The 25,464-nt window shown below is 43.6% G+C and overlaps 1 protein-coding gene across 2 annotated transcripts in view; it reads left to right on the forward strand.

Moving 5' to 3' along the window:
* Positions 1-25,464, forward strand: part of PASD1 (PAS domain containing repressor 1) — a 119,290-nt gene that overhangs the window by 66,791 nt on the left and 27,035 nt on the right. Inside the window, exons 2-3 of one of the 2 annotated variants that reach the window (XM_086619456.1) lie at positions 23,444-23,535; positions 25,024-25,080. In XM_086619456.1, coding sequence (XP_086475582.1) covers positions 25,049-25,080 — 32 coding nt within the window. In that variant the 5' untranslated portion in view covers positions 23,444-23,535; positions 25,024-25,048. Of the gene's footprint in view, positions 1-23,443; positions 23,536-25,023; positions 25,081-25,464 lie in introns of those variants that run through there. The other variant, XM_086619457.1, reaches the window with a different exon arrangement.

Here is a 25,464-nt window from a genome sequence, read left to right on the forward strand (position 1 = left end):
CTGCTCGCTAATCCCTAATCTGGAAATGGAAATTTGCCTTAAAGAGATAGCTAACTCTTTGTGGTTTTGATACGTAGCCTTTGCAGTCTTCTCCGATCCTATGAATGTGGTTTGAAGCAGCACATAATGTCAGGAGCTGGCAGTGTGAACCCCTTGTACTGAACATACTACAACACGTACTGGTTTGGGTGGGAATTGGTGTAGTTTTTATAAACTCCCAAGGCTGCGATGCCTCCCCATAGTTATCCGGTCAGAAAAATGCATTTGGATTTTTGGTTTTCTAGAAACTGTATTTTAAATTGGCTTCAAATTGAAAGAGGGCAGATTTAGATTAGATATAAGGAAGAAATTTTTCACTCAGAGGGTGGTGAGATACTGGCACAGGTTGCCCAGAGAAGTTGTAGATGCCCCATCCCTGGAGCTGTTCAAGGCCAGGTTGGATGAGGCTTTGGGCAACCTGGTGTAGTGGAGGGTTTCTCTGCCCATGGCAGGGAGGTTGGAACTAGATGATCTTTGAGGTCCCTTCCAACCCAAACCATTCCGTGATTCTATGATTCTAAAAAAAAGATGATTCTCCTGTAAGGTGCTCATGAGGGTAAACCAGTGTGTCGGTGACAGGTCGTGGAGGAACAGTACAACAGCACACGGGGCTCTGGGGCTGACAAAGTTCTGACAAAGGCAGCAAGCACTAACGAGGAGGGGAGACTCGGGAATTACGAGTCTTCCAAAGGTGGAAGTTTGTGTGGAAGGGAGGCATTCGTATCTCTTGGGCTAAATGTGTTTACTACTGAATCTTTAGAGTTTTTCGGGAAGATATAATAGGAAAAAATGCAAATGGCTTTAGGAGTGATTGCTTACTGCTCAGTTATTCTGTTCATTCAGAGCTGTGGATTAGAATTAGTTGATCTAGAGAAAAAAGTAAAATTGGTTTGAATTTTTTTTTCAAACTACAAACTTCAGTGAAATTTGGCAGTAAGGTATGTGATGGTTCCTGGTTTTTAGCCAGTTAGACTATGTCTGTATTAAATTATTTCACTGGTTTAAGACACACATCAAATACTCAGAAATAGCTCAGGGTTAAAGATTAAAATTAGCAAATGGGTAGCTCATAATTAAAGTCTTATTGCGTTGGAAGCGGCATTACATTTCAGGGATACTGATATTGAATCCAACTTCTGCTCATTTGTAGTATCAAAAAATTGGTAGGATGTCTTCACAATTTGGAGCTAGGGCTTGTCTGTGCACAGAAGTTGTATTGTTTTGCCCTAAATTACGCTAGCTCCCAAGATTCACGTGTAATGATACAAAGATTTTAATGCCAGCATAGCTCATTCCTTCGAGACTGGGGGAATGAGCTATATACTTATACCAGAACAACTGAATGCAGACTTATACTGGAACAGTTATGGATTCTAGTGGAATAATATGACTTTAGCAGAAGAGTAAAATCTACAAAACCCAAAATAGTATGGACGAGTCTTTTCTGGTATTATTAAAATGATACACCTCTGTTTCGCTTCGGTTCCAAATCTCTATTAAGGAAGTCAGGCGGGGACAGAAACTGTATTTATTTGTGACGACCTGGATGACACCCTTTCATGTGAATCCTTGTTCACCTAAGGCCACGCTCTGATCGATCTGCCCCACGTTGTCCCGCTGCAATAGCGACTCTGTGCCCATTGGCACGGCCGTGGCCGGTGGGGCTCGCCTGCTGCAGCTCTGCCGTGTCTGTCCCATTCTGCTGCCCAGGCTGAGGCCATTTGTCTCTTTTTTTCCTATTTCTCTGCTACTTTTGATGTGCGCGGGACTGTGTAGGACAGCGTGACTTCTTGCCCTGTGGCCTGTATGCCGAACGAATGGTGTCCCTGTGCAGAAGCCCTGCAAAAGTCTCTGTATTATGACTCCAGTCCCCCTTGCACGCTGGTTTTAAGGAGCTCGAGGTGGTGACGAGGCCTCGATAAGTGCTCTGCACACAGCTGGGCTTGCTGGCTGCACATCTGCTCAGCCTCGGAAGCACCAGATTCAGTCAAACTGCAGAGGTGTGTGTAATTAATGAGAGACTTTGACCTACTTCATATTCCATTATTGGCTTTGGCCTTGTCTACATGGGGAGATTACACCAATTTAGTTTAAGTCCATTTTTAAAGTGATTTGATTAACCCGATGTGACCTCGTGAAAGGACGTTCTTATTTTGGTTCGAATGAACTTACTTGGGTTCAACCAAAACCTGCGCTTAGCAATTTACACAGAACTGAAATTAGCCATGCCTAAACTGAAAGGAGAACTCATGCCTCTAAATAATGACACAACTTTCTCATGAAAGCAGAACGTTCTGTAGAATCTGGAACAGTGTAATTACTAACAAATCTGCAGGAGACTGAAAGCTATTCATAGCAAAGTTAAAAAAAAAAAAAACAGAAAAGAAAACAAGCAAAACTTAAATGTCTTAGTGAGACAAATGGAGAAGTGCCAATAATCCCAGTCCTGGAATACTGAAATAGTGGCACAAGGCTTGCACGGCTCTCAGCAAGGCTCTCCCATGGCAGTTGTAGAAGAGGGGAAGCATTTATGTCCTGTACACGGAGTCCCTATACAATCAAAAAAAAAAAAAAGTGATGCGGGGAACTATAGGCCTGCTGGTTTGGGCACAGTAGTACATAGTGTCTCATGACGTATTTTGTAGGAAAGAATAATTAGACATGGAAATAATGAGGAAGCAGGCTAAATTACAACAAGATTTTATCAAAGATGGATTGTGCTAGACTAATCTAAGATCTTTTTTGTATAGCAGATTATTTAGGTGGGGTAAGGCAGGAATGTAATTTATCTAACGCCAAGCATTTGAAACCATGCCCCACAGGACATTGTTGCTTGAAATGACGATGGTCGTTCAATACAAGAATTGAAAGGTGGAAAAGGAGCTTGGGAAGGAAAAGATACGAGAGTTGCATGCAAATAAAGTTGTCTGAATGGAGAGAGGTATTCAAAGAAAGTCATCAGGATGGAGAGAGGTTAGTGCTGTTGCTCCCTTGGGACCAGGCTGCGCCTGTTGAATGGAGCTGCTCTGACCTGTGGCTGGGATCTGGGTGTGTGCCCAGGAGCTGTGCGGGATGACACGAAGTTGGGAGATATTGTCAATATGGAGGAGGATCCGATGATCATATGAAAGGAATTTAGATGACTTTGTTGATGGGAGTGATAGAAATAAAATAACATTTAATAGTGCTGAATGCAAAGTCATGCAAAGTTTTAGGCATGGAGACCAGTAACAAGAATTTCCAGTGTGAAACAGGAGCTCGTCAGCTGTCTGTGACAGAAAGGAGCAATGTGGATGCACTGGCTGGTCAGGAGATACCTGCGAGCAAGCGGCGAGATACAGCTGTGAAGGAGACCGATGACATCGTCGGATAGCAGAGGAAAATAATATGAGAGATTCAGGGAAGTGTGATATTATCATTGTACGAATCATCATACAGAGCGTCGGTACAAGAGCTTTCCGTTGCTCATGGAGGAGCTCACTGGGATTTTGCATAGCTCTGGACACCCCAGTCAGGAAAATGTTGAATTACAACAGCAGGAGGGCTAGGGATGTGGTTACACAAACGGACCGTCTGTTGTATGGAGTGAGGTTAAAGAACATAATTTGTTTAGCTCTGGCCAGTTGAACAAATGAAGGAGCAGGTTACAGTAGGTCTTTTTACAGACAGGTGGGACTAAATAGCAAGAAGGCAGAAAAACTGAGTCAAAAGACAGCATCTGCACAAGATCAGATTGTCTAAGTTGGTCATGAATAAATTTGGATGGGAAATTAGAAAAAAGCTTCTAGCTACCTAAGGATTGAAGTTGTGTAATAGTCTTTCAATTAGGGTGGTTTTGAGATAGATCTTGATAATCTTATGAAAGAGATTATACAATTAAATTAGAGAGTTCCTGGAGATAGGAAATTAAGTTTGCAGAGTGAGTCCTTTGGTCTCCAGTATAGTTGTATTTTTAATACAAGGTTGAAAGGAGAGTGGACCTGGTTTTGTTTGCACTATTAACCCCATGCATCAAGGCTTCTGCTGTTTTCTTGGGAGCCAAGGCAAGAATGAATTTTCCCTGTTGCTGCAGATTTTAATCTTTTTTTTTCCCCCCATATTTGCCCTCCTCTCAAGCACTAGACATTAAAAGTGTGCAGTGTAGAGGCTCTGCAGCATTAGACGGGCACAATTGCCTGCAGTTATTTCTGGCGTGCTCCCTGGCTTAACCTGCTTGTCAGATTTTGGGCCAGAGAGGCATTTTTCCTTCAGGTTGTGTTGCCAGTAACTGTGTTGTACTTCATGGTATATTTTCTGGGATCTGTTGCTAGCGTTGTTTAATGAACTTTGTGTGAATACAAGGACGTGCCATACTGGCAGTGATCTTCACCTGCCCTTTTCTGTGTCACAACACAGTTTAATCTTTTGTGCTTCTGATGTGCACCATAAGTTTGTTGTAGGATGTTCTGGGGCTCTTGGTGCATCTCAGCAGGTTGAAGAGATGTTGTCAAGTAGCCGTTAATAGTATTGTTTTCCGAGACGGTAGTGCTGGGGTTGGTGTCCCCACTGTTCCCTTTCTACTTGATATTCCTAAAGTAAGTTGCAAAGCTGGACTTAAAATCAGCTCTGCTCGGATGCTGATCGGAGTGAAATTCTGTCAATTGTGCAGGATAACCTCTAGAAGAAAGAAGTGATTGCTGGCTGTTCGAGGTGGGTTAGTAATTTTAAAAACACCGTTTTGTTATAGGAAATTCAAATGCATAATGTGCATCTTATTGCAAGAAATAGAGAAGGAAAGAAAAAAAACAACAGAAAGCAAGCAGGCGAGCAATAAGGAAAACAGCTTGACTTAACCTGAAGCAGAGATCACATACCTGATAAGCTGCCTGTAAAGAGAAACTGAAATATGGAAAAATGACAGTGCAGCTGAGGATAATACTGAGATGGTAGAAGAGGAAGTGCGTTAACCAAACTCCATGGAGCTGTTGAAATGTGTTGAATCGTCTGACTGTGACTTGTATTCTTAAGCAAACACGATTGTATAATTGATTAATTTGCCGACGTTTCTTTGGTGCATAACGCTATGGTAACCAAGAGGCTCGCTAAACATTGCCACAGACAACACTGTAAAATATATCTTTCCTTAGGAGGGAGGCAGAGTAAGACCTTGGGGATCTCACTTTGGAGGGCTGATACACACACACACACACACACACACACACACACATGAGCAGTTGGAAACAGCCTCCTGTCGGTGGTGGAAGATGAGCATAGGATGGTTTGCTTGTGATGTACGTATGATGTATGTATGTATGACTGAAGAGGTGATGCTGGCTAACAACTGCCCTGAACACTAGTGCTACCTGCCTTTTGCAGAGCAGATGGACTGGGGACAGCTATGCCACCTTCCCGACAGGTCCCTAACACCTGGGGGTCCTGAGCAGGAAGGGAGAGCAAAGGGCTTGGTCTTCCCTACGCTGCTGCTTGCATGGCGTGGAGGGCTATGCCACCCTGGACATTACCTGCCATCAGCTTCTGGGACCTCAGTCCTCCAGGGCTGCTTCTCGGGATAGTGACAGGACAAGGGGAAATGGCTTTAAACTGAAAGAGGGGAGATTTCAAATAGATCTAGGGAAGAAATTCTTCACTCTGTCTGCCCAGAGAAGTTGTGGATGCCTCATCCCTGGAAGCGTTCAAGACCGGGTTGGATGAGACTTTGAGCAACCTGGTCTAGAGGAAGGTGTCCCTGCCCATGACAGGGGGGTTGGAACTGGATGATCTTTGAAGTCCCTTCCAACCCAAACTGTTCTATGACTCTGAGTTTTACACCAAATACCCTGGGCTTAGCTGGTGGCTGCTCTCTGCGCCCTGGCTCTGGGCAGGGATTTAGGCAAGCCCCCCTGTTCCCTGTGGCAGCGTCACCGCTCAGCACACACTTACAATGGGCCTCTGTCTCCCCACCATTAGTTTTCCCCTCACCTATAGGTGATCTGTAAGTCAATGAGGTGCTTTATTGAATGCCAGCTGTAGGCAGATTGATTAATTGATTGACTAATAGATAAACACAGAGATACTTGTAGGTGTGTTTATTCTTGTTTGCAAACTGCCCAAGCTTAGGCAAGATTTTCAAGTATGTAGCAACGGCAGGAATCATATCCGTAAAAACGCTAATCTTCTCTCTTGCTTCATCTGTTCAGCCCACAAACACACGCATACACACATGCTTAAAAGAAATTAATAAGGTTTGTTTGTTCTCTTCTGGGCTCAGCCTACTTTCATCTTGTTTCAACTCACAGCACAGCGTGGCGCATTGCTTCAAGACAATAAAGTTTTGACCATAAGCAACGTACTAAGTAAACCATTTTTTTGAGAAATAAATGAACAACAGACGAGATGATAATAGCTCCCATGGCCGTTAATTATTTTGCATAGACATGGCAGCATTATAGGAAGAATTTCAAGCAAATGCAGAGGCCTTATCTGAAGGGGATGAGATGAACCCCTGGCCCTGATGAAGGCAAAGGTTGAACTTTCATCAACTTCAGTGCAATGAGGACCTCCCCCAGAGTATCAGCCGAAGAGAAAAATAAATATCCCTGGGAGTCAGCCCTTGGGTTTAGGCTGTTTAAGGCTCTACTGCACAAACTGCAAATGTTTTTATGTACAGAGGAGGATGCTGTGTGTTTGGTCCACTGTTGGCTTGTCACAGCAAACGCAGCAATTAGAGAGACTGTAATAGCTGGGGAGGGTTCCACCCCTTGCTGAGGAAGTTTGACCATAAACCTGTTTGTCCTGTCTCTGAGTGCAATGTACACTGGCATGATTTACAGTAAATTAAAAATATGCACTCTGATCAAACTCTTTCCAATCAAATTTTATTAAGTGTGTGTATTAAGTGTGTCATATGCAGCAAAAATGCAGGACTTTGGTTTACTCCGCTACTGATGTACATATTAAAAATGAATAACAAGTTTGCTTTTCTCTCAAATAGAATAATTGGAATGGCTTCATTTTGGGGCAGGCTTTTAATGGAAGGGGCACAGTAGGAAGTATTAATAAAGCAAACTCTTTGTGCTAATCTTAACACCTACATTTTCTATTTAATCTTGCTTATTGCACAGGGTTGAGCCTTGTCATTAGTGGAGACAATGTGTCAACACAGAAAAAGCGAGTTACTTTCTTTTCTTTCCATCATAAACTCTGGGGTTAGCCTCCCACATGGCAGTGGTGGTGTGGAGCTGTGCAATTGCAGAGAGAGGAGTGCCAGTCCTGGGACAGACGATTCTCATTGCTCATTCTGCTGGAGCATGGACTTCTGTGAAGCTAAATCACTTTCTTATTTGTGACATCTTCACATCTCTTGGGACATGGCTCTTCAACTGCAAGACCTCCTGGTATCTATGTCTCACCAGGCCCGGAGCAGAAGTTCATTATTTGTGGAAGTTTGCACAACTCAGAAACCCTTGCTGAAAATTTTGTTATGTGAGAAAATTGTCTCCAACTTTGTTTTTCCACTTTCTGGAAATAATTTGGAGTTTGAAAGGACAGGGTCTCAGAAGAAGATTGTTAGAGTAAGAGAGTGTATGCGATTCTGTAATAGTCCTTGTATACTGCTGTGAAAGAGCAAAGATTCATGGCCTAAAAAGGGAGAAGAATAAATGCAATGGACTAAAATTGCCACTAAACCATTTGGAAACAAGAAATGAGGCTGAATGACAACTCTGTCTTATCCAGGGCACATGTTTCAAATCTGGAGCTGAATTCCTTATTTTGGGTATATTCCTAGTTAAAAAGGCAACTTGTAAAGCTATCAAGATCTAGAGTGTTAGACTGATTAGTTTGTTGGTAGTAGGCTGTTGGTACTCGAGCAGAATCTCTGGTTTTGCTTGAGGGATGGAAAAAAGACTAGCACAAAGAAGAGCAACTTCTGTGTTTTGATTTTTTTTGAAGGAAAGCATATGAACATTAATAAGTGATCCAGCTGGAATAGCATCTTTCTTAAAAATTGTCCTTAGAGATAGCGTATCATATTAACATGAATTTGACTGCACGGTAAGTGAAATTTTATAAATATAAATCATCATCTTATTTCAAAAGCTGCAGTGCCGAGGAAACTATTCTGGGATTCTCTAATACAGTCCGGTTTGAATTGTTTGAATAAGAAGAGATATCAGTGAATAAATTAGATAATGAGCTGCTTTACATAGAAGGCATAATGCCTGTTTATGATGTATAGAAGTCCTAAGAGAGATGAATTGTCAGTTTAATCTTCTTTGCATTGTGTTTGAAATCTACTTTTATGAGGCATTCCTGACTGTTCCAGAGATTACTGTTCAGGCACTTACATGGACCTCATTTATATTTGAAATACAGCTCTACAAGGTCCTTTGCAGGCAAATGTTAATTTTCTTCCGTTTTTATTTGGTTCCTCAACCTTGAAGTAAAATTTGCAGTGATTATAGGTGTTGCCAAAAGTTTTCTTCAGACCTAGCTGCTCTTGTCAGAACTTGAGAAGCACTGTTATCTCAATGGATGCACCCTACCAAGGAGCAGCCATACAGATCAACTCCTTTGTCATTGGCATCTTTGACACCACGTTGAAGAGCTTTGCAGTTAATCTGAGAGGGACAGAGATTTCTCCCTTGCTCTGTGTGGTAATGAAGAGTACGGAGTTTGGAGCCATTGTGATAAATACTTCTTTTTCCTGCCTTTTTTATTTTTTTTTTTGTAAGTTCTTGTGATAAGTTTCCTGTGGAAAAGACGATTACTGGATGAATTAAATCAGATTAACTAAACATTAAATTTCCCTCTCTAACAGTGCATTGGAATTGACCATTTACCCATAAACTAGCGATTTTTTTGAGCAAAAATGTGGAAGTCGTTTTTGTGTCTCCTGACATGAATGTCATGTTTTTTTAGGGAATCATCTCAATCAGCTTTTCCTCCCAGCCTTGCAACACTTGCAGCAGCTTCAATCAAAGAGCCCTGATGGGGAAACATTGCTGGAAAGATGACATGCAATGCCGGAGTCCGGCAGAGCAGGATTGCTGCTCTGCATAGAGGAAGCAAACATCTGTGAGATATTAAAAACTTTTGACAGGCATAGGAAGATAATTCTCAAGATAATTCTGCGTCAAGCTCTGCTCTAACTTCTATCTCCTGCCAGACTTCGTAAGCCCTAGGTCATAAGGTTAAGAGAGAATTGTGGGCTGGTTGTGTCATCCTTCACCTGTAGATACAGAACTTCCCAACTGCAGTCAGTCACCACGAGACCCGGATAGCTTGTCGTCACCCTCCTATTAAGGACGACTGTTTCTAAAACATTAACATTCATGTCAGGTCTAGATATGGATCAGCACAGGCTTAAATCATTGTGAGGAACAGATGTGAGATACCTAATCAGTTATTTCCTAAGGAAAATGAGTTTGATTGCATGAATAGTTGTAAATATTTCATTCAGCAATTCAGCTACTGCAGCAATGGTAAACAAGCTTCAGAGCCTGAAGAGAAGCATTTTGTGGTGCTGTACTTGATTTCTTATTCATTTAAACTGAAGTGTAGAAGAAAGCAGCTTAGGTACTTTGGCTTACTTTTTGTGACAGCTTTGGAGAGAGCCCAACATGCTTAACCCTAAAAAACATGTCTGGCTTCATCCTGGTTTGTCCACAGGATGAGCGCAAAGCTGCAGAATTTGCCACTGGGACACGATCATGGCACAGGAATTCATTTTGGCATCGGTAGGAAGCTGACGACCCGAGCACCAAAACGTCCATCCTCTGCCTGGGGTTTGCACCTGCCCACCCGATGCCAGGCGTTGGTGGGGAGCGCAGTCCTTGGCTGGGAGCTGGGCCAGGACTAGGTGTTCTCTGTCCCTGCCATGCAGTTGCTACGCGGTCTGCTGGCTCGTTGGAGCATGGGCTATACAGAAGCAATAATCAAGGACGAGACTTTAACTTCTTGTTTGTTTTGCACTTCTTGCTTGTTGAAGACAAAGCTGAATTAAATTGGAATAAGCTTTGATGTTAAATCAGGATGGATGTAATACTAATTTTGGTGAAGTAGACAGGAATTTTACTACTGATCTTTTGCAGAAGAGCTGATAAGAGGAAGAAAAGGACAAAGTTAGCTTTTCTTTCTACCTAGTTGAATGTTTTCCCTGCTTGAGTTTTAGCTGAACTATTATATAGCTTGCTTGTGATTTTTAGGAGACATGCACAAAAGCAGTGCATGAAAGGAGGAGGTTGAGAGTACAGATGATATTTGCCTCTCGAACACGGCGTGAAATTCTGAAGAAACTGGGACTGCCAGATAAATAAAGGTCATGGGCATTTTTAACTTCTGCTGCTTGCTTCATGCCACTGCGTAGATGTTTGTCAGGGATCTTGCTGGCCTTGGTGCTATTACGTAGTCAGATTGTCACAGAAACAAGCTCCCTTTTAACCCATGTGTTCTTGTGCATGGACGTTCCAGTATGATTCTTTCCATCAGCTGGTTTTAATGTGTATTTCCTTGGCCAGTCTAATTTTGTTGTGTGAAATACAGTGTGGACATTGTTAGTATGTGGATATATGGTTTAAGGTGCTTTGGTCAGGAAAGCCCTAAGGTAATAAACTCATGTTCATCCTAATTCTGGAAAGCACAAATAAATCCCACTGTTTTCACTCAAGAATTACAGATGGTTAAAAAAAAAAAAAGGTGTATGCCAATGGATCTGGCTAAATGAAGGGCCAAGCTCTTCAATGCTCATTTCACTTTGTCCCAGGTGAGACGCAATTTCATGCTGCAGCCTTTTCAGCTGGTCTGATCTCTTACTTGAAAACCAGGGAAGATAAATACCTATAGGTACAGATCACTGTCCTGTCAGCCACATCCATACAGCCTGGATTGCTCATCAGGACAGCAGTATCCATCTCTGCTGCCATTAACTTACTTAGTAGAGGAGAGTTGTCCTTTGGGAGAGATGAACCCCTGTATTTAATTTACTGCTTGCATTGGAGTCTTGATTTTGACTCATACTAGAAGGATTCTTAATACTGGACCATTGCAGATGTGAAATAAAGCATATTTTAAAATGTTCTGCATGCTTGCACAATTGTAATCCATAGACAGCATTTAGATGTCCAGAAAAACCACTGTATCCTTAATTTCAGGGATCATCGAATCATAGAATGGGTTGGAAGGGACCTTAAAGATTATCTAGTTCCAACCCTGCTGCCACAGGCAGGGACGCCTTCCACTAGATCAGGTTGCTCAAAGACTCATCCAACCTGGCCTTGAACACTTCCAGGGATGGGGCATCCACAGCTTCTCCGGGCAACCTGTGCCAGTGTCTCACCACCCTCAGAGGGAAGAATTTCTTCCTAATATCTAATCAAAATCTCCCCTCTTTCAGTTTAAAGCCATTGCCCCTTGTCCTATCACTACACGCCCTTGTAAAAAGCCCCTCTCCAGCTTTCTTGTAGCCCCTTGAGGTACTGGAAAGCTGCTAGAAGGTCTCCCTGGAGCCTTCACTTCTCCAGCTGAACAACCTCAACTCTCTCAGCCTGTCTTCATAGCAGAGGTGCTCCAGCCCTCGGATCATCTTTGTGGCCTCGTCTGGACCTGCTCCAACAGGTCCACAAGGATGTCCATCCTTGTGGGACATGACCAGTTCTCTGTCCTGCGTCCTGCCTCTGCTGCCGGTGAGAAATCCTTGCCTGTCGGTGCTGCAGTGGGTGATGAGGGGCTGCGTGCTCCAGGCAGAGTGGCTGAGGAGACCAGAGCCTCCTTGAGGGCAGGATAGCAGAAACGTTGCTGTTTCATCTGTTCCTTTCCCCTGAGTCTCTTCGTTTACTCAAATCTTTTTTACACGAACATTACCTGGGAGAGACACATCTTTTCTGGTCTTAAGTAGTTAAAAAAAACCCAACAAAACCCTCCAAGAGAATCCCTGAAGCGAAGTGGACGTTCAGTCGTGCTGAGTCATATTTTGTTATTACGGCCGATTATCCAGCCAGCCATGCAAATAAACTCCAAGGGAAGAAAGAGCGTGTGTGAATATCTTATCTACGACAGAACGAGGCCTTGGGCTTTTGTGCGTAATACGTGTAACAGTAATGACCTAATAAGAAAGTGTTCCAGTGACTGACATATTTGCAGTCTAAAAAAGATAACAAAGTAATAACAGAGAGAGAGAGAGAGCTCTGTGGATGTTTATCTTCTTTTTTCTTCTTTCTGAAGGAAAGTTTTGCTTTCTCGTTATACTTGCAGTGCCTGTCAGCGGTACCGTGCAGAATGATGAGTGTGATTGCTGTTAATTGTTTAAATATTCTTTTGTTCCTGAAGCTTTCGAAACAAATAACCATCTTTTGAGGAGCTGGTTGAGAAGTGATGTGGGCAAGATAGTGCAAAAGAGAATATTGGCTGTGAGGTTAAAAGTGCCTCAGAGAAGAGAAAGACAAGTAGGGGAGGGGTGTTTTAAAGAAGGAAAGAAAAACGGTTATATTATTAAAAATACCAGTAACATGAGTGCAGCAATTCTTCTTGAAAAAGAATTTGAAAGCTTCAATAGTTCAAGTTCATCCTTGATGTAACAGTGATGGAATTGCACTTGGATCAACATCTTTTCTAGTGCATGAATCTTCTAGTATTACTTAATGCAAATGCTACAAATGAGCATGACTTTGTCCAAAATGCATTTGCTGACTATATTTATCACCTTTCTTCTTCATAGCAAACAAGAAGAGACATCTGTGGAGAAGGTCTGGTAGCCACAGAAAACATTTTGCATCATAGTGTCTAACTGGTGCTGTTATGAGCTATTCTCAGCTCAAAGAGCTGTTCTTTAGGGCAGCTGAAACATAAATGTGTATTTGGTGTTCGGGACCCTTTGCAGCCCGGTTACATATTTGTAACGCAGGAAGTAAAACACTGGATGGAAAAGAGCCACTTCAAGACAACTGTGAGTGATTCTGGAAATTCTGAGTAGTGAAATGAGTTTTCTCACGATAGTAATGCTCAAGGCTGGCCCTGAATCATACACTTGAAACAAGTGGGCTCAGACCTTATGAAAGGTGTTTACTTACTCAGCTTTAAGGCAGAGGCCAAGAAATAACTTGATCGGATTAGCCGAGGTTGAATAGGAGCAGCAACAAATAGAATCAAATAAGTGTGAATGATGCTGCTGTGCTCTCTCTTAGAAAAATATCTGCCAGCTGCCGTTGTCGAGTATAATCCTGCAAGATGCTGATGCCTCCGGTTGCTGTTGCCCGAGGGAGCTGGGCCAGGGCGCTTCGGGCGTGCGGCTCCCATTACTCACCTTAGTCAAACAATGGTTTTTCTCTGAAATCCTTTTTTTTCCCTGTTATATAAAGGCCGATTCTTTTCTACCTCCTCTTTTCTTGAAAGGCTCTTGACGCTTACAGGGACCGGGTGCGTTGCTGGTTGTTCTCAGCCGCAGGATTACAGAGATGGCAGCGGTAAGGTCAGTGGGGCAAGAACACGGCTCAGCTGGAGAGCAGATGTGAGCAGATCATTTAAGGAAAGCAGCTGAAATTCTCGGAGCCAAATGAGGATAAGGCAAATTTTGAAATGTAAGGGCTTTATTTGAATTCCTTTTGACTTATGTGCACATTATACCTGGAATGCTCCAGAATTAAGCACGCCAAGAGGGTAAAGAAGTTTCTTATGCTTGAACTTGGACGTGTGAAGCCAAAGATGTAAAACGAGGTCAGTTAGCTCAGCTGCGGTGAATCCTTTGATATTCATTTAATAGATAAGTAGATAAAACTGTAAGTAAGCTTGCATGGGAGACTTTGAATTTTAACTACTAAAGCGCTTTAGAATTTTCTCACAGGCCTTTTACGTAGACTGGACTTTAGGAAGCGTTTCTTTACCAAGAGGGTGGTCAAACACTGGAACAGGCTTCCTGGAGAGGTGGTCAATGTCCCAAGCCTGTCAGTGTTTAAGAAGCGTTTGGACAAAGCCTTTGGTACCATACTTCACCTTTTGGTCAGCCCTGAAGTAGTTGGGCAGTTGGACGAGTAGGTCCTTTCCAACTGAAATACTCTACTCTGTGGGGCAGTTTAACTGTTCAGATGGCTAGTGCTCTTCCACTTCTGCTGCAATACAGGTCTTCTCCACTTGTTTTCTCATTTCTTCTGTCTCTGAACCAGAAAGGAGAGGTGGTCTAGCTCTGGGAAGTTCATCGTTTTGGCAGTCTTTGGGTTTGAGAGTTGGGCTGAAGTCAAGAAGTTGAACTCTGGATCAGGAGCTGAAATCTCCTCTGGTATAGGGAGGCTTTCAGTCTGGTTCAGACCTATCACTAATCCTTTTGTCGTAGTATTTCCTTTTTTTGAATAGCTTCCTTATGTATTGAGTTCCAGAAATTCCAGGCTGGTGATACACATGGGAAACAGATTGCAACAGAGAACAGATTAAATTACTCAGAGTCTAGGATTACTAAGGCAGAGCAATTTTTCTTCATGCTGTTTGAAAATAGGGAAGAATCTTCCTTGTTTTATTTATAGGAAGAAGTTTGAGATCAAATGACTCTGAGCTGCCCTTTCATTGGTCAGTCAGTGAGCACTTGAGGGAAAAATAATGAGCTGTTTCTTTTTCCCCCTCCTTCATTTGAAAATCAGTTCTTACCAATGCTGCGTATTTAAAGGAGTTGTAGGACTATAGTCTTAGATGCTTCAGGAAGCTTATTTTAGCAGGCAAGACTTGACGGAATGCCAATAGACGGAGCTAATCATCAGGACATCTGGATTCACTTCTTAATTCTATTGCGTGACCTTGGGTCAATGATTTAGGTCAAGCTTTTCCAAAATGTGCATTGTTTGAAGGTGCTTATGCTGAATTTCAGCATTACTGACAATTAGGCTGTAACTGCATTTGCTGTTTCAAATTCAGCTTCCCAAAACTGGGACGCTCGTAAAAAGAGACAGAAGTAAAGTGTGTGCCCCTGTTTCCTTGCTTGTACAACAAAGATAACTGTGTTTATGGAGCATGCCAAGGCTTCCTGATGTATAAGTGTTAGAGGAGAGAAAGGATGGCAGCAAGCTGCTTGCAAAGCATCAGAAAAGTAGACGTTGTTCAGCACCAATCAAAGGACGCTGAACAAGAACCAGACTTCTGAGACCTCTCACTTTTCCAGCTGAAGGGCTCCACAGGCAGTGTAGAGGACCAAGCATGTCTAAGGGAGCACAGAAATGAGAGTGAAGGACAGCCGACTGTCTGTACAGCACCCAGCCCATCCAGCTGCCTTCTCACGTGTGCCCAACAGCAGCTGAGTTGCCCTTTCTTGGGGATCCAGGGATGTAGTATCGAGTGGGGACAAGGCAATGCAGGTGTAGCAAGCCATGTGCTTCTAGGAGGCTCTGATTTGTGTCACACACGGTCAGTCTGTGCGTGTCAGAAAGGGACAGATCTACTGTGCAGGTGTGGATCAATTATGCTAAACGTCTGGTCAGGCAGTGGAAGAGTTCTGATAGTATCGGGCTTCTTTCATTAAATGGGCTGGAGAGTTGGTAGACTCTTCTTGCTTTCGTGGGTGATAGCAGTGCCCATCACTTTCACAGGCACATCCTGACTCCAAGATTGACTGCGATTGCGGTCAGGCTTCAAAGTGAGCTGAGGCATGTTAACAGGGCAGTACTGTACATAGACAGAAGATGTTCGGGTTTGAAAGAAAATCCTCCAGTCCACAAATAGCTCCCACCATCTGCTAGTCCAACAACCTGTGGACTGGTGGACTTTGAAGCCAAGTCATGCATAGCGTTTTTCTCCTCACTGGAGCGAAGCACTTTGGAAATGTGGTTCTGGAACCACCTAGGACTCACTCCTGGCCCAGTCAAAGGGCCCTGCTTTTACTGTGCAAGGCAGGTAGCCCTCGGGTCTTACGTTTCTTTTTGCATTATGAGCAAAGCACAAGTGAACACAAAGCACAAGTGCTCATCTCCTCATCTGTGCCGTCCTCAAGCATCTGAAATGCGTTTTGTATACAAGATTGAGAAAGGCAAAGAAGAAACAAAGCAAAAAATGCTTTGTTTGAGGAGAAAATGAGAACAGCTAAGGACGCGGATGCTACTATTGCCTCTTTCAATGAACTGGTAGTTGCTGAGGATGTTCTCTTGCTGAGAAAAGTAGAGGAGAAGGTATTTAGTTTAATTAGCTAGCTGATTTTCTTTGTTGTCTAATGATTACATTTATTCTGTGCACAGGGAGAACACAAGGCATAAAAGTAGGTAGTTTAATGACACATAGACTTTATGTAGCTGTCTGCTTGGGATGAGTTTCATCCATATTAAATAAAAGAGAAGAGGAATTATAAGAGGGATTTCAGGGTAACACATGCAAAAAGACAGCTTTGACGTGTTTGTCCTGGTATCTACATAGTTGCCAAAACAAAATCCAAGACCGAGAAAGGACCCACTGACCTCACTTACTGCCGTAAATGCAGTTGATGCAAGCTATGTCCTCTTGGTGGGAGAAGGCACAGCACCTCCCAGGGAGAAGCTCCAGCTGGTGATCTCTGAAAACGCAGCGCAGGGTGTCAGAGTGCCCAGCACCCACTTTGCGGGTGGTTCTGCAGTAGGTGTGGAAGCCAACGCTGTTGAGTTAGCAGAAAGTGTTGGTTTCTTTTGAAAATGCCCCTAGCTGGTTTGCTCTGATAGTGTTGAGACTATTCTGAAGGAAACCCTGAAGTTGGCCAGAATTTCACCCATGGGTTTATGATCAGATGTTGTCCGTATTGTTTAAGCTGCAGAACCAACAGCTCTGGGGATTTTTTTTACCCTGTTGAGCCACTCTTTTCACTGCTGAAATTTATTGGGTCAACCTTCTCCCACACCCCCTGCCCCCCCATCCTTGGTGATTTGCCTTTGTGAATATGCTAGAAAGTGGCCTGAGGCATCAGAGAGGGAGCTCTGCTCACCTTCCCTTCCCATGCACCCGGCAGGAACCCTTACTTAACTTCCATCATGGGGAAGTGAGTGGTGCGGGAGTCATCCTCAATGCCACCGCTGCTTTCCTTGGCAGAAATTGCTCTCAGTATTCTTTCTTGCAAATTGCTCTGAAGTAAAATGTATGTTTATATGTGTGATCTGTGCACCTGCCCACCCACACGCATGCGTTTGCACCATCAGGATCAGCCATAAGCAGAAGCGGAGGTTTAAGAGCATTCTTATTTGCTGGAAATTTGGAGAACGTTTTGTTCAAAAGACTTGTGACTGTTAGACTTAAATATTGCTGCCTTCTCTTTAGCTCTGGGTGCCTTTCCTGGAAATAGTCCCATGAAAACACACATCTCAATTTCTGCTGAAGGATTAACTGTGGACAACTGCCTTTGCTCCCATCCTACACGAGGGAAAACGATGTTATTATTTGAGGATTATTTGGCTCTATGTCTGACTGAGTCAAGTGTGTTAAAGAATTGTTTACAGGTTAGATATCATCATTATTTCATACTACAACACACATTTGCCTTTCCTCTAGTAACCTAATGGCTACGAATGAACACAGGTATTCAGCCAAGACTGCAGAAGTAGTATTATTTGCATATGCATTTTTATCCTACGCCACTTGTGCCAGTAGAAGTATAGCTTTGTACTGCTTAGGGTTGTGAATCAGCAGTTCTGCCTTTTGCCATGTTTTCCAAATTTTAAGGGGCCATTAGGCAAATTGACAGAATTAATTAAATGCATGCCCTTCTTGTTACAGAAACCCTGGAGACATTTTAAATAATATTCTACAATGTTGTGTCTTTACCCTGTAAGGTTCAGTAATTCGCTGGAACAGAACAAACTTGGCCAGCTATTTTCTCCAAGATCTGACAAAAAATCCTAGAGAACAAAATGTTCCAGTAATCATCGTTTCTTTTCAAGTGTCTGTTAGTTTTTAATCCTTTTCCCCCTTTCTTTTGCCAGAAAACAGCATACCCCAGTTAAAAAAAAAAAAAGCCAACAAAACCCAACACACCACCATTGTTCCTCTCTGTGTCTTTCATTTAATTTCTGTGCTGAATCACAGTGTTCTGATACAACCTTTTTTGTGGTGTAATTGTTTTGCATAATCCATTTTCTTTGGGCACCTCTTAGCTTCTGTCTGAAGCTGTTACTGCTGTAATGAATGTGGTCATAAATCTGTCACAGGTAACGAGCTGAATGCAGAGCTCAGGAAAGCAGGGGAGGGTACGCTGTAGATAAGTGAGCGCATCGAGATGCGATAGCTACAATAGTGGCACAAAAAGTCCTCTTCTGACAGATTAACAAAAGAGGACACAGAGCATTTGGTTCCCTCCCTGATTCACCACCATTACCCGTGTTCCAGTAAACAAAAGTACTGGGTGAAAAATATAGGTACAGTCACGGCATGTCACCCTGCCTTGACACCCCTGAAGAGTGGAGGTGTGTGTTAGGTGCCGGAGATCAAGCGTACTCTACGGGAGCGTTTCCCTCAGCCATCCTGCAGTGGAGGTAGATGTAGGGTGGTGTTTCCATAAGGAATGGAGCTGCACAGCTACTGCTCAACTGAGGGGGATCCCAGTTCCTCCAAAGAGGCAAAGGGTCTGAAACTGGAAACAGGAGCTCTCAGGCAGGATAGGACTCAGTGCTCCTGGACCTGGACCGAGGTGGTGTGGGAGCTGACTGTGTTGAAGACACCTACCTGATCCCCACCAGCATGATCCCTAAGGCAGTGTGTCCCTATACAGAATTTGGCAGTCCTGTGTGCCCCAGACCTGGGCGAGCCAAGAGTTCCCACAGTTAAATGGCTGTTTGATTGTCTATACTGAGATCATCATGGCTTTTTTTTTTTTTCTTTTGAGAAGAGGAAAGCGAAGAACACAGGGAAAAAAAAGCAGTGCAAAGATGAAGGCAGATGACAAAAGAAACAACAAGATGGAGAGAAACCAGCTTCAAGAGAGATGCGATTCTCTGAATTGCCAACCACTGGATGTTAAGTAAGGCGGATAAGTGAAAGGAGAGCAGGAAAGAGTGAAGAACAACAGAAGGCAAGGCGTGGCAAGGAAAGGAGAGGGTAAAACACAAGCAGAAAAAGATTAAGCAAACAGGTCGAGTAATGCAGAGATGCAACTGCTTCATTTTAGTCTTTGCATTTCTGCGTCATGCCTTCACGCTGAGCTGTGATGCGGCAGTGGCGAGGCAGTGCCCATGGGGTACCCCGGCAGAGGGTGATGCCGTAGCCATGCAGAGCAGCTACCGCTGATTTTGTTGGCTTATTGTAGCGCCGGGACAACGCCTGTCCAGAAACATTTGTCCCAAAGGTGGGTAAGCTTGTCGTCAAGTCTGCTCCGTATAAGAGGAAGACCTTTGCAGCGGAGGGCTGGGTGAGCCGCTGCCATGGCTTTCCTCCGTGCTCTGTGTGATGGGCAAATGTCCGGGTAGCTCAGTGGCACAGGACTGGCGGCTGGGCTCCGGTGCTCCAGTAGTGCACCGAAGTGCCCCGGTGGTGCAACAGAGGTGGTGATCGCTTCTGCACCGAACTGCCGTAAAGATTCAGCGGCACTGTTGGGGTTTTTTTCAAATGTCATTTACATTAGCATCTTATAATCGAATCAGTAGCACTTTACTGAAAAGGTTAAATTCTTCCTTTTAAAAATGAAGTCAGCTGTTTAGCCGTCAACCACAGTCATGCCCTCCTGTTGCCTGAAGAAAAATGAAACATTGGCATATTGACATATAAATCGTATCGCTGGAGAACGCCTTAACTCTCTTATTTATGACTGCGTTGTGCCACAAAGTGCTGCGTCTTGTAATTGAGGGCTCTCTGCTGAATTCGTTGCATGTAAAATCTGTGGAAATTATTAGCGCAGCACATTTCCATAATTAAAATATTTCCTGCAGCATAGATTTGAAGATGCTCTAGCTGCCATATGTTACTCAAATGCAAAGTTTTATGGAAATTTAAATACAAGCACAAGGAAATTTTTATGTATAGAGGATATTTTTAATTAGACCTGTTGATATAGTTGGGAAAACCAATCAAATTAGCTGGGTTTAGGGACCCATCTTAGGTGACTGATGAAAGCTTTTCTTATTGCTGATCACAAAGTCATGTGCAGCATTACACTCATAGAGTGATCTTTGCCTTGCCATCAGTGACATAACCAAATAATTCAAATTAAAGCTATAATGAAGCATTCATAGGAACCGTTGGCTCCAGGGGATAATTCTTACTAATGTGGTGTTCCAGTAAGAGTTATCCTAAGGTAATGTTAATATTTTGATGGTTTGCAACAAGCCAATAAACAAACATTTTATTTAGTCGAAAGTTTGCGGTTTTAGATAGCTCCTGAAGTTAGACAGTTCTGCAAAGCGAAGAATTTTAAACAAATTCCCTCTCCCATTCTCTGTTCAGTAAAAAATGTGTGTGAATATTGCAGATAGCGTAGAACAGTGCTTTAACTATTAGCTGTGTGTCTGAGAAGTCCATCTGTCCTGTTAAGGCTGTCATAGTACATTACCCTTTCCGTAACCCTGGAAACAGCTTTGAATCCTGTGATATTTGAAAAGTATAAAATATAACTTGCCTTTAAAATGCTGTGAGTGGTTTTCTTCTTCCCTGTGCAAGGGAAGAAAAAAATCTTTCCCCTTTACAGAGGGCATTAAGCAACGACCAATGTGCATTTCTTGGCGATAAAGCTGATCCTCACCTGTTGCAGGTGGGATGAAAAACACCGGTGACACTGACAAGTGTCCTCTCTTTTTACCTACCCATAGAGTTCAGGAATCCTTCTCTCCAAGCGCTGCAGGAAAGGATTTTCAGGAGGCAATAAATAAATTTCGATCCCTCTGGTTAATACAGTTAAGGTCAAAGAGATTCTATCTGCAGCTATTTAAAATACTCTTAACATGCAGACATACTGCTGTCAGTAGTGCTAAGTGCCTTATCTGGCTGAGGAGTGTATACAACCCTTATGAAACTATTCTTAAGTATTCTGGTTACTATATTTAGCCCTGGCTCATAACAAGACAAAAAGCACTTAGCTAAATGTAGTCCTGAAGTGCTTAATCCGGTTAAGAATATTTTGTCCTTAGGTGTCTTCTACTAAGACTTTTTGTAGCTCACCGTCCTGCTGCATCATGCAAAAAGCTTCTCCGGGTGTTTGGGCCCGTGAATTCTTTTATGGCTATTTATTCTGTTAGAGCCTCGAAGTCTGGTGTTGACTGGGGACATCTCTCATGTTCATTGGGGGGATCCCACTGGAACTGATCTAGGAAGCCACGTTCCTCTGTCCCTTGCAGCTCACACCAGCCGTACAGCAGCGGGATGTGATAGCTGTGGCTAGAGACTGGAGAATCTGGGGCTTCGTTTCCCAGTTTAGACTCGGTGAGCATTAACTGGACCATTGTCTGTCTCAGTGATGAAACAGCTTCCCTCAACTTACTGCTGTTCAAGCTGGCTGGGAGGGCAACCACACGTATGAGGCAGAAAACCTGTCAGGCTTCCCAGGAGTTTTGGGTTGTGAGACAACCTATGGGCAAGGCAGCATGAAGGTTTCTGCGTAAAGCTTTGCACTCAAAGCTCAGGAATAATCCTTTTGTTTGGCTGAATTTTTGCATACTTCAGCCCGTATAGAAAATACGTTTCCTGAAAAATGTGATAGATCTGTTTGCGTACCCACAAGCATTTTTTTAGAATTCAACTCATTGCTTTAAAAAGAATTTTCGTCATACCTACGTATCTCTGAAATTATTACAAGTTAGCAAAACTTCTGTATGGGTCATTCTTCTAGAAAAGAAACAACTATAATTTTGATAATGCAGCACTTACCGATGAGCAGCAGCAACTAAGATAAGCACCTCGGTTCTGTCGTAGCTCAACAGGGTAACAAAAAAGATCACACGCTCCTTTTGAACTGGGATAAAAGCTTGTGACTTGACCAGCGTACGATGACTGTGAGAACAGAGACATAGCAGATCCACTATGTTTAAACTTGTTTTGTAGGTGTTGGTTTCTGTTGCGGCTTCAATAAGGATATGGGGAGTTGCGTGAGGTTTTCCCTGGAAGTTCATGTTCCAAACTGAAAACCATCGCTTCATCCCAACTGCACTTTTTACTGATTCACTTACCGCTGAAACACATTAGATATTTTATATGTTACTCTTGTACTTCTGTACTTGTGTCAGGAGGTTCAAGCCTCTTGCAGGTAACTCCCATATTACTGTTTGCAACGACTGTATCACACTTTATCTGAGCCAATTTTTTTTTTGAGCAAACAGAGTGACATAATTTCATTTAGCTGCAATGAGCAGGAATTTGGCCCGTTGTCTCACGTTACTCAGGTAAACCTGCTCTACAAAGCACTCTCACCCTACTGCTGGTCGGGATCTGTGTTGCTCATGGTGTTTAGCGGTGCCTTCACAATGTCAACCCCCACCTCGTCCCACCTGCCCTTTCCAGCGTGCATGCCTGATTTGTGTCTCTTGCTGTGGTTCTTCAGCCACCTTCTTGTGTTTCCTTCCCTTTGAGGCATTTTCACTAGTTGGAGAAATGAACAAGCTCTTGCTAGTCCTTTAGATGATCAAAAATGTGGGGGTATGTTTGCTCACTCACCATGGTTACAAATACATCATCCCTGGTAGTGGCAGTGAGTTCTTTGCAGTGCCTTGAGCTGACATTAGCTGGAAGCTGATGATAACAGGAAAAACAGCCATGAACTTGGGCTCGAAGCAGGGAGGTCACTTCAAGGGCATTAAAAGCTTGTTAAATTTGGAAGCCCAGCACTTGGCTGTCAGTCATGGACAGCCTGGTTGCATCCGTATCCTTCCTGAGAATGAGGCTCATCTGAAGCCAAACAAGTTTCAACAGCGATGATTCCAGAGAGATGGGTGCTGTGGTGTGGGTATGGTCAAGAGTTCAGGGTGTTCATTAGTAACAGTTTAAATCACAAACAAAAAGGAGACGTGCGTGTCCCATCAGTGGCAAAACTTAATGAGAGGCCTTAAATCCATCCACAAGTGGGTGGCTGTGGCTTGCTCTGACTTTACCTGGTCATGTTCATCTCGAGTGAGGTTTTTGGTCGCAAGATTGGATGGGTGAAGTATGGCTCATACTCACTGGTTTTCACAGCACACATGCCAGGCAAACTGTCAAACTTTGGAAGGACTCAGATTGATCCTCAGTGGCCCCAAGGTAGTAGGGCCGTTTTTCCACCCTGCTGGGCCACTTGGCTTTTTGGACACAAAGGGTCAAGTTGGACTTCCCAGGCTTCCTCTATGGCAGCAGGTAGTGCACACCGAGCCAGGAGCCCCAGAACATGATCCAACTCCCATTCCTGGAGGCTTTGCGGAGCTTTCACCGGTTATATTTGAGCATGTTTCTAATTTACGGTGGTAAACTTCTTCAGCTTGAAGCAATTGCTGCTCTCTAGGCTAAGTCTTGCCTGCAACTGTGTTTTAACTGGATTTGCTTTTCCTTCCAGGGTTAATTTTTCTCTGTCTCTATTTGCATGGTGATAAGAAGTGCTAATCCCACTCTGTCAGTCTGGACTGATGAATCTGAAGAATAGAACAGGTAATTTCTGATTTGGCTTGTAGCTTTCAGTGACTTGGGCAGTGAGAACCACTCTCTCCCCATGGAGTGCGTTCCTATTTTGGGACAAAAGAAATCATAGCGTTTCTTTCGCCCAGGTCATCTGCAGAGGGGGAGATCCTTGCCCTGGAGTGCGGGAGGAAGGGTACATTTTTGTAGCTTTTACTGTGAGCAGCATCTTTGACTTCCCCTTGGTTGTGGGTAGTTATATTTCATGTTACTTTTGCAGCCACCGAGGTATTTGAGCTTGCAATAGTCTCAAAGCAGGGAAGAACATTTGAATGTACTCATTGAAAAATGCCCCTTGGGTGCTGGGCAGGGTGGGAGGGTTTTGCTAGTGAAAGTGCTCACTAGAGATGGAGGCAGGTTGGTGCTGACGCCAGGGACAGGTGCCGTCTCCTCTTCAGAGGTATCTAAGGGGTGTGCAACCCAGCAGAGCTGACCCGGGTGATGTGGCGTGATGGCAGCTGGTTTGCCTGTATCTGCCTGGCTCCCTGTCCCTTGCACTTAGCCCATTTGAGTCACAGAAAGCAAGTCACCAGTGAAAAAGTTACTCTCATGTTGAATTTTCCATCGTTTCACAGGGCTTGAGAGTACTGTGTCCTTACTGGGAGTTGTTGCCAACAGTTCTTCTTACCTGTGCTGCAGGAACACTTAAGATAAAGCAAAGACAGCAGCGTACAATGGCTGTTCTGGTGCAGGGACATACAGAACCCAGGTCACGTTCCCTTCTTTTCACTGGTTAGTGCCAGGTGAGGAAGTTTAACTTGAAGTCTTAGATATGAATCCCAGTGGTAGGACACAGATGAGATGATGTGGTGGAAGTCCACCAGCGCAAGCAGCAGTCTTTGGTTGCAGGGTGCTTTGGATAAACCTGTCTATCATATCATCTCTTAGATGCTCTGATAATACCCCGCTGTTGCCTAATGCTAATCCTTCTGGGGATTAGCACAGTTTCCTTCTTCCTCCTCTGACCTTCCACTGGGAAAGAAATCTCAGATGCTTTTCAAGCATTGCAATGCTTGATATCAACCAACAGCCTGTTTCATTTCCCAAAAGAGGACCAGGCGCAGTGCTGCCTGGTACAGACATCAGAGTGAGATTGACTCTGGCATTTGCAGCCAAGGTGCTGATTCCCATGCAGAGGTCAGTGCTTTGGCAGGGTTCCCCGTCCTGTGGCAGAGGGGAGTGCGAAGGCAGGGTGAGGGGCTGCTGGCTCTTGGCTCTTTCCCTCTAAAGCCATGCTTTAAAGTAGCTGGATGTTTGGGCATATAGCAACAGTTTCCCTTCTCAAAGCCTCAGTAGCTGACAAAACAAGCAAGAGACTACATAACAAGCGTGGAATTTGGGAAAGGGAAGATTGAAACTTCCAGGAGGCCATAAAGTACAAACCAGGAAGCTCCATATTGTGATATCCTCAACAAGATCAGGGAATATGTCTCAGGCAGTATTTCTGTCTTTTCCTTCCAGAGCCCTGTGTTGTGTAAACGAACTGATGGATGAAGATGAGAAGGACAGGGCAAAGAGGTATGAAGGGATGTGGCGAGGACTGAGAGTGGAAGCTCTCCCAGGGGACAGTTGTAAATGCTGTGTTGTCTGGTACTTGAAAAAGTACTTGGGACCACTGATGTCAGAGGCAAAACCCCCATGTGGTGTACAGGCTGTGCACAGCAGACCACAAACAGCATGATTAAGTCATCGTTTTCAAGCTTCTCATAGTGTGTTTGACCACTCCTAGATGGGTTAATCAGCTGAGTGGTCCTTAAATTATGTTTTCATGCCCTCAGAGCCTCATGTTATCCCATGGCTATTTATTATCTTGATTCAGGACTCCTGACTTGTGATGTTGTTGACATCATGCAGTACTGCCCACCTGGGGTAGAGTTCCCCATGAAACTTAGCAAGCAGTCC

Source organism: Tauraco erythrolophus, chromosome 13 (genome assembly GCF_009769465.1).
Source record: "Tauraco erythrolophus isolate bTauEry1 chromosome 13, bTauEry1.pri, whole genome shotgun sequence".
NCBI lineage: Eukaryota > Metazoa > Chordata > Aves > Musophagiformes > Musophagidae > Tauraco > Tauraco erythrolophus.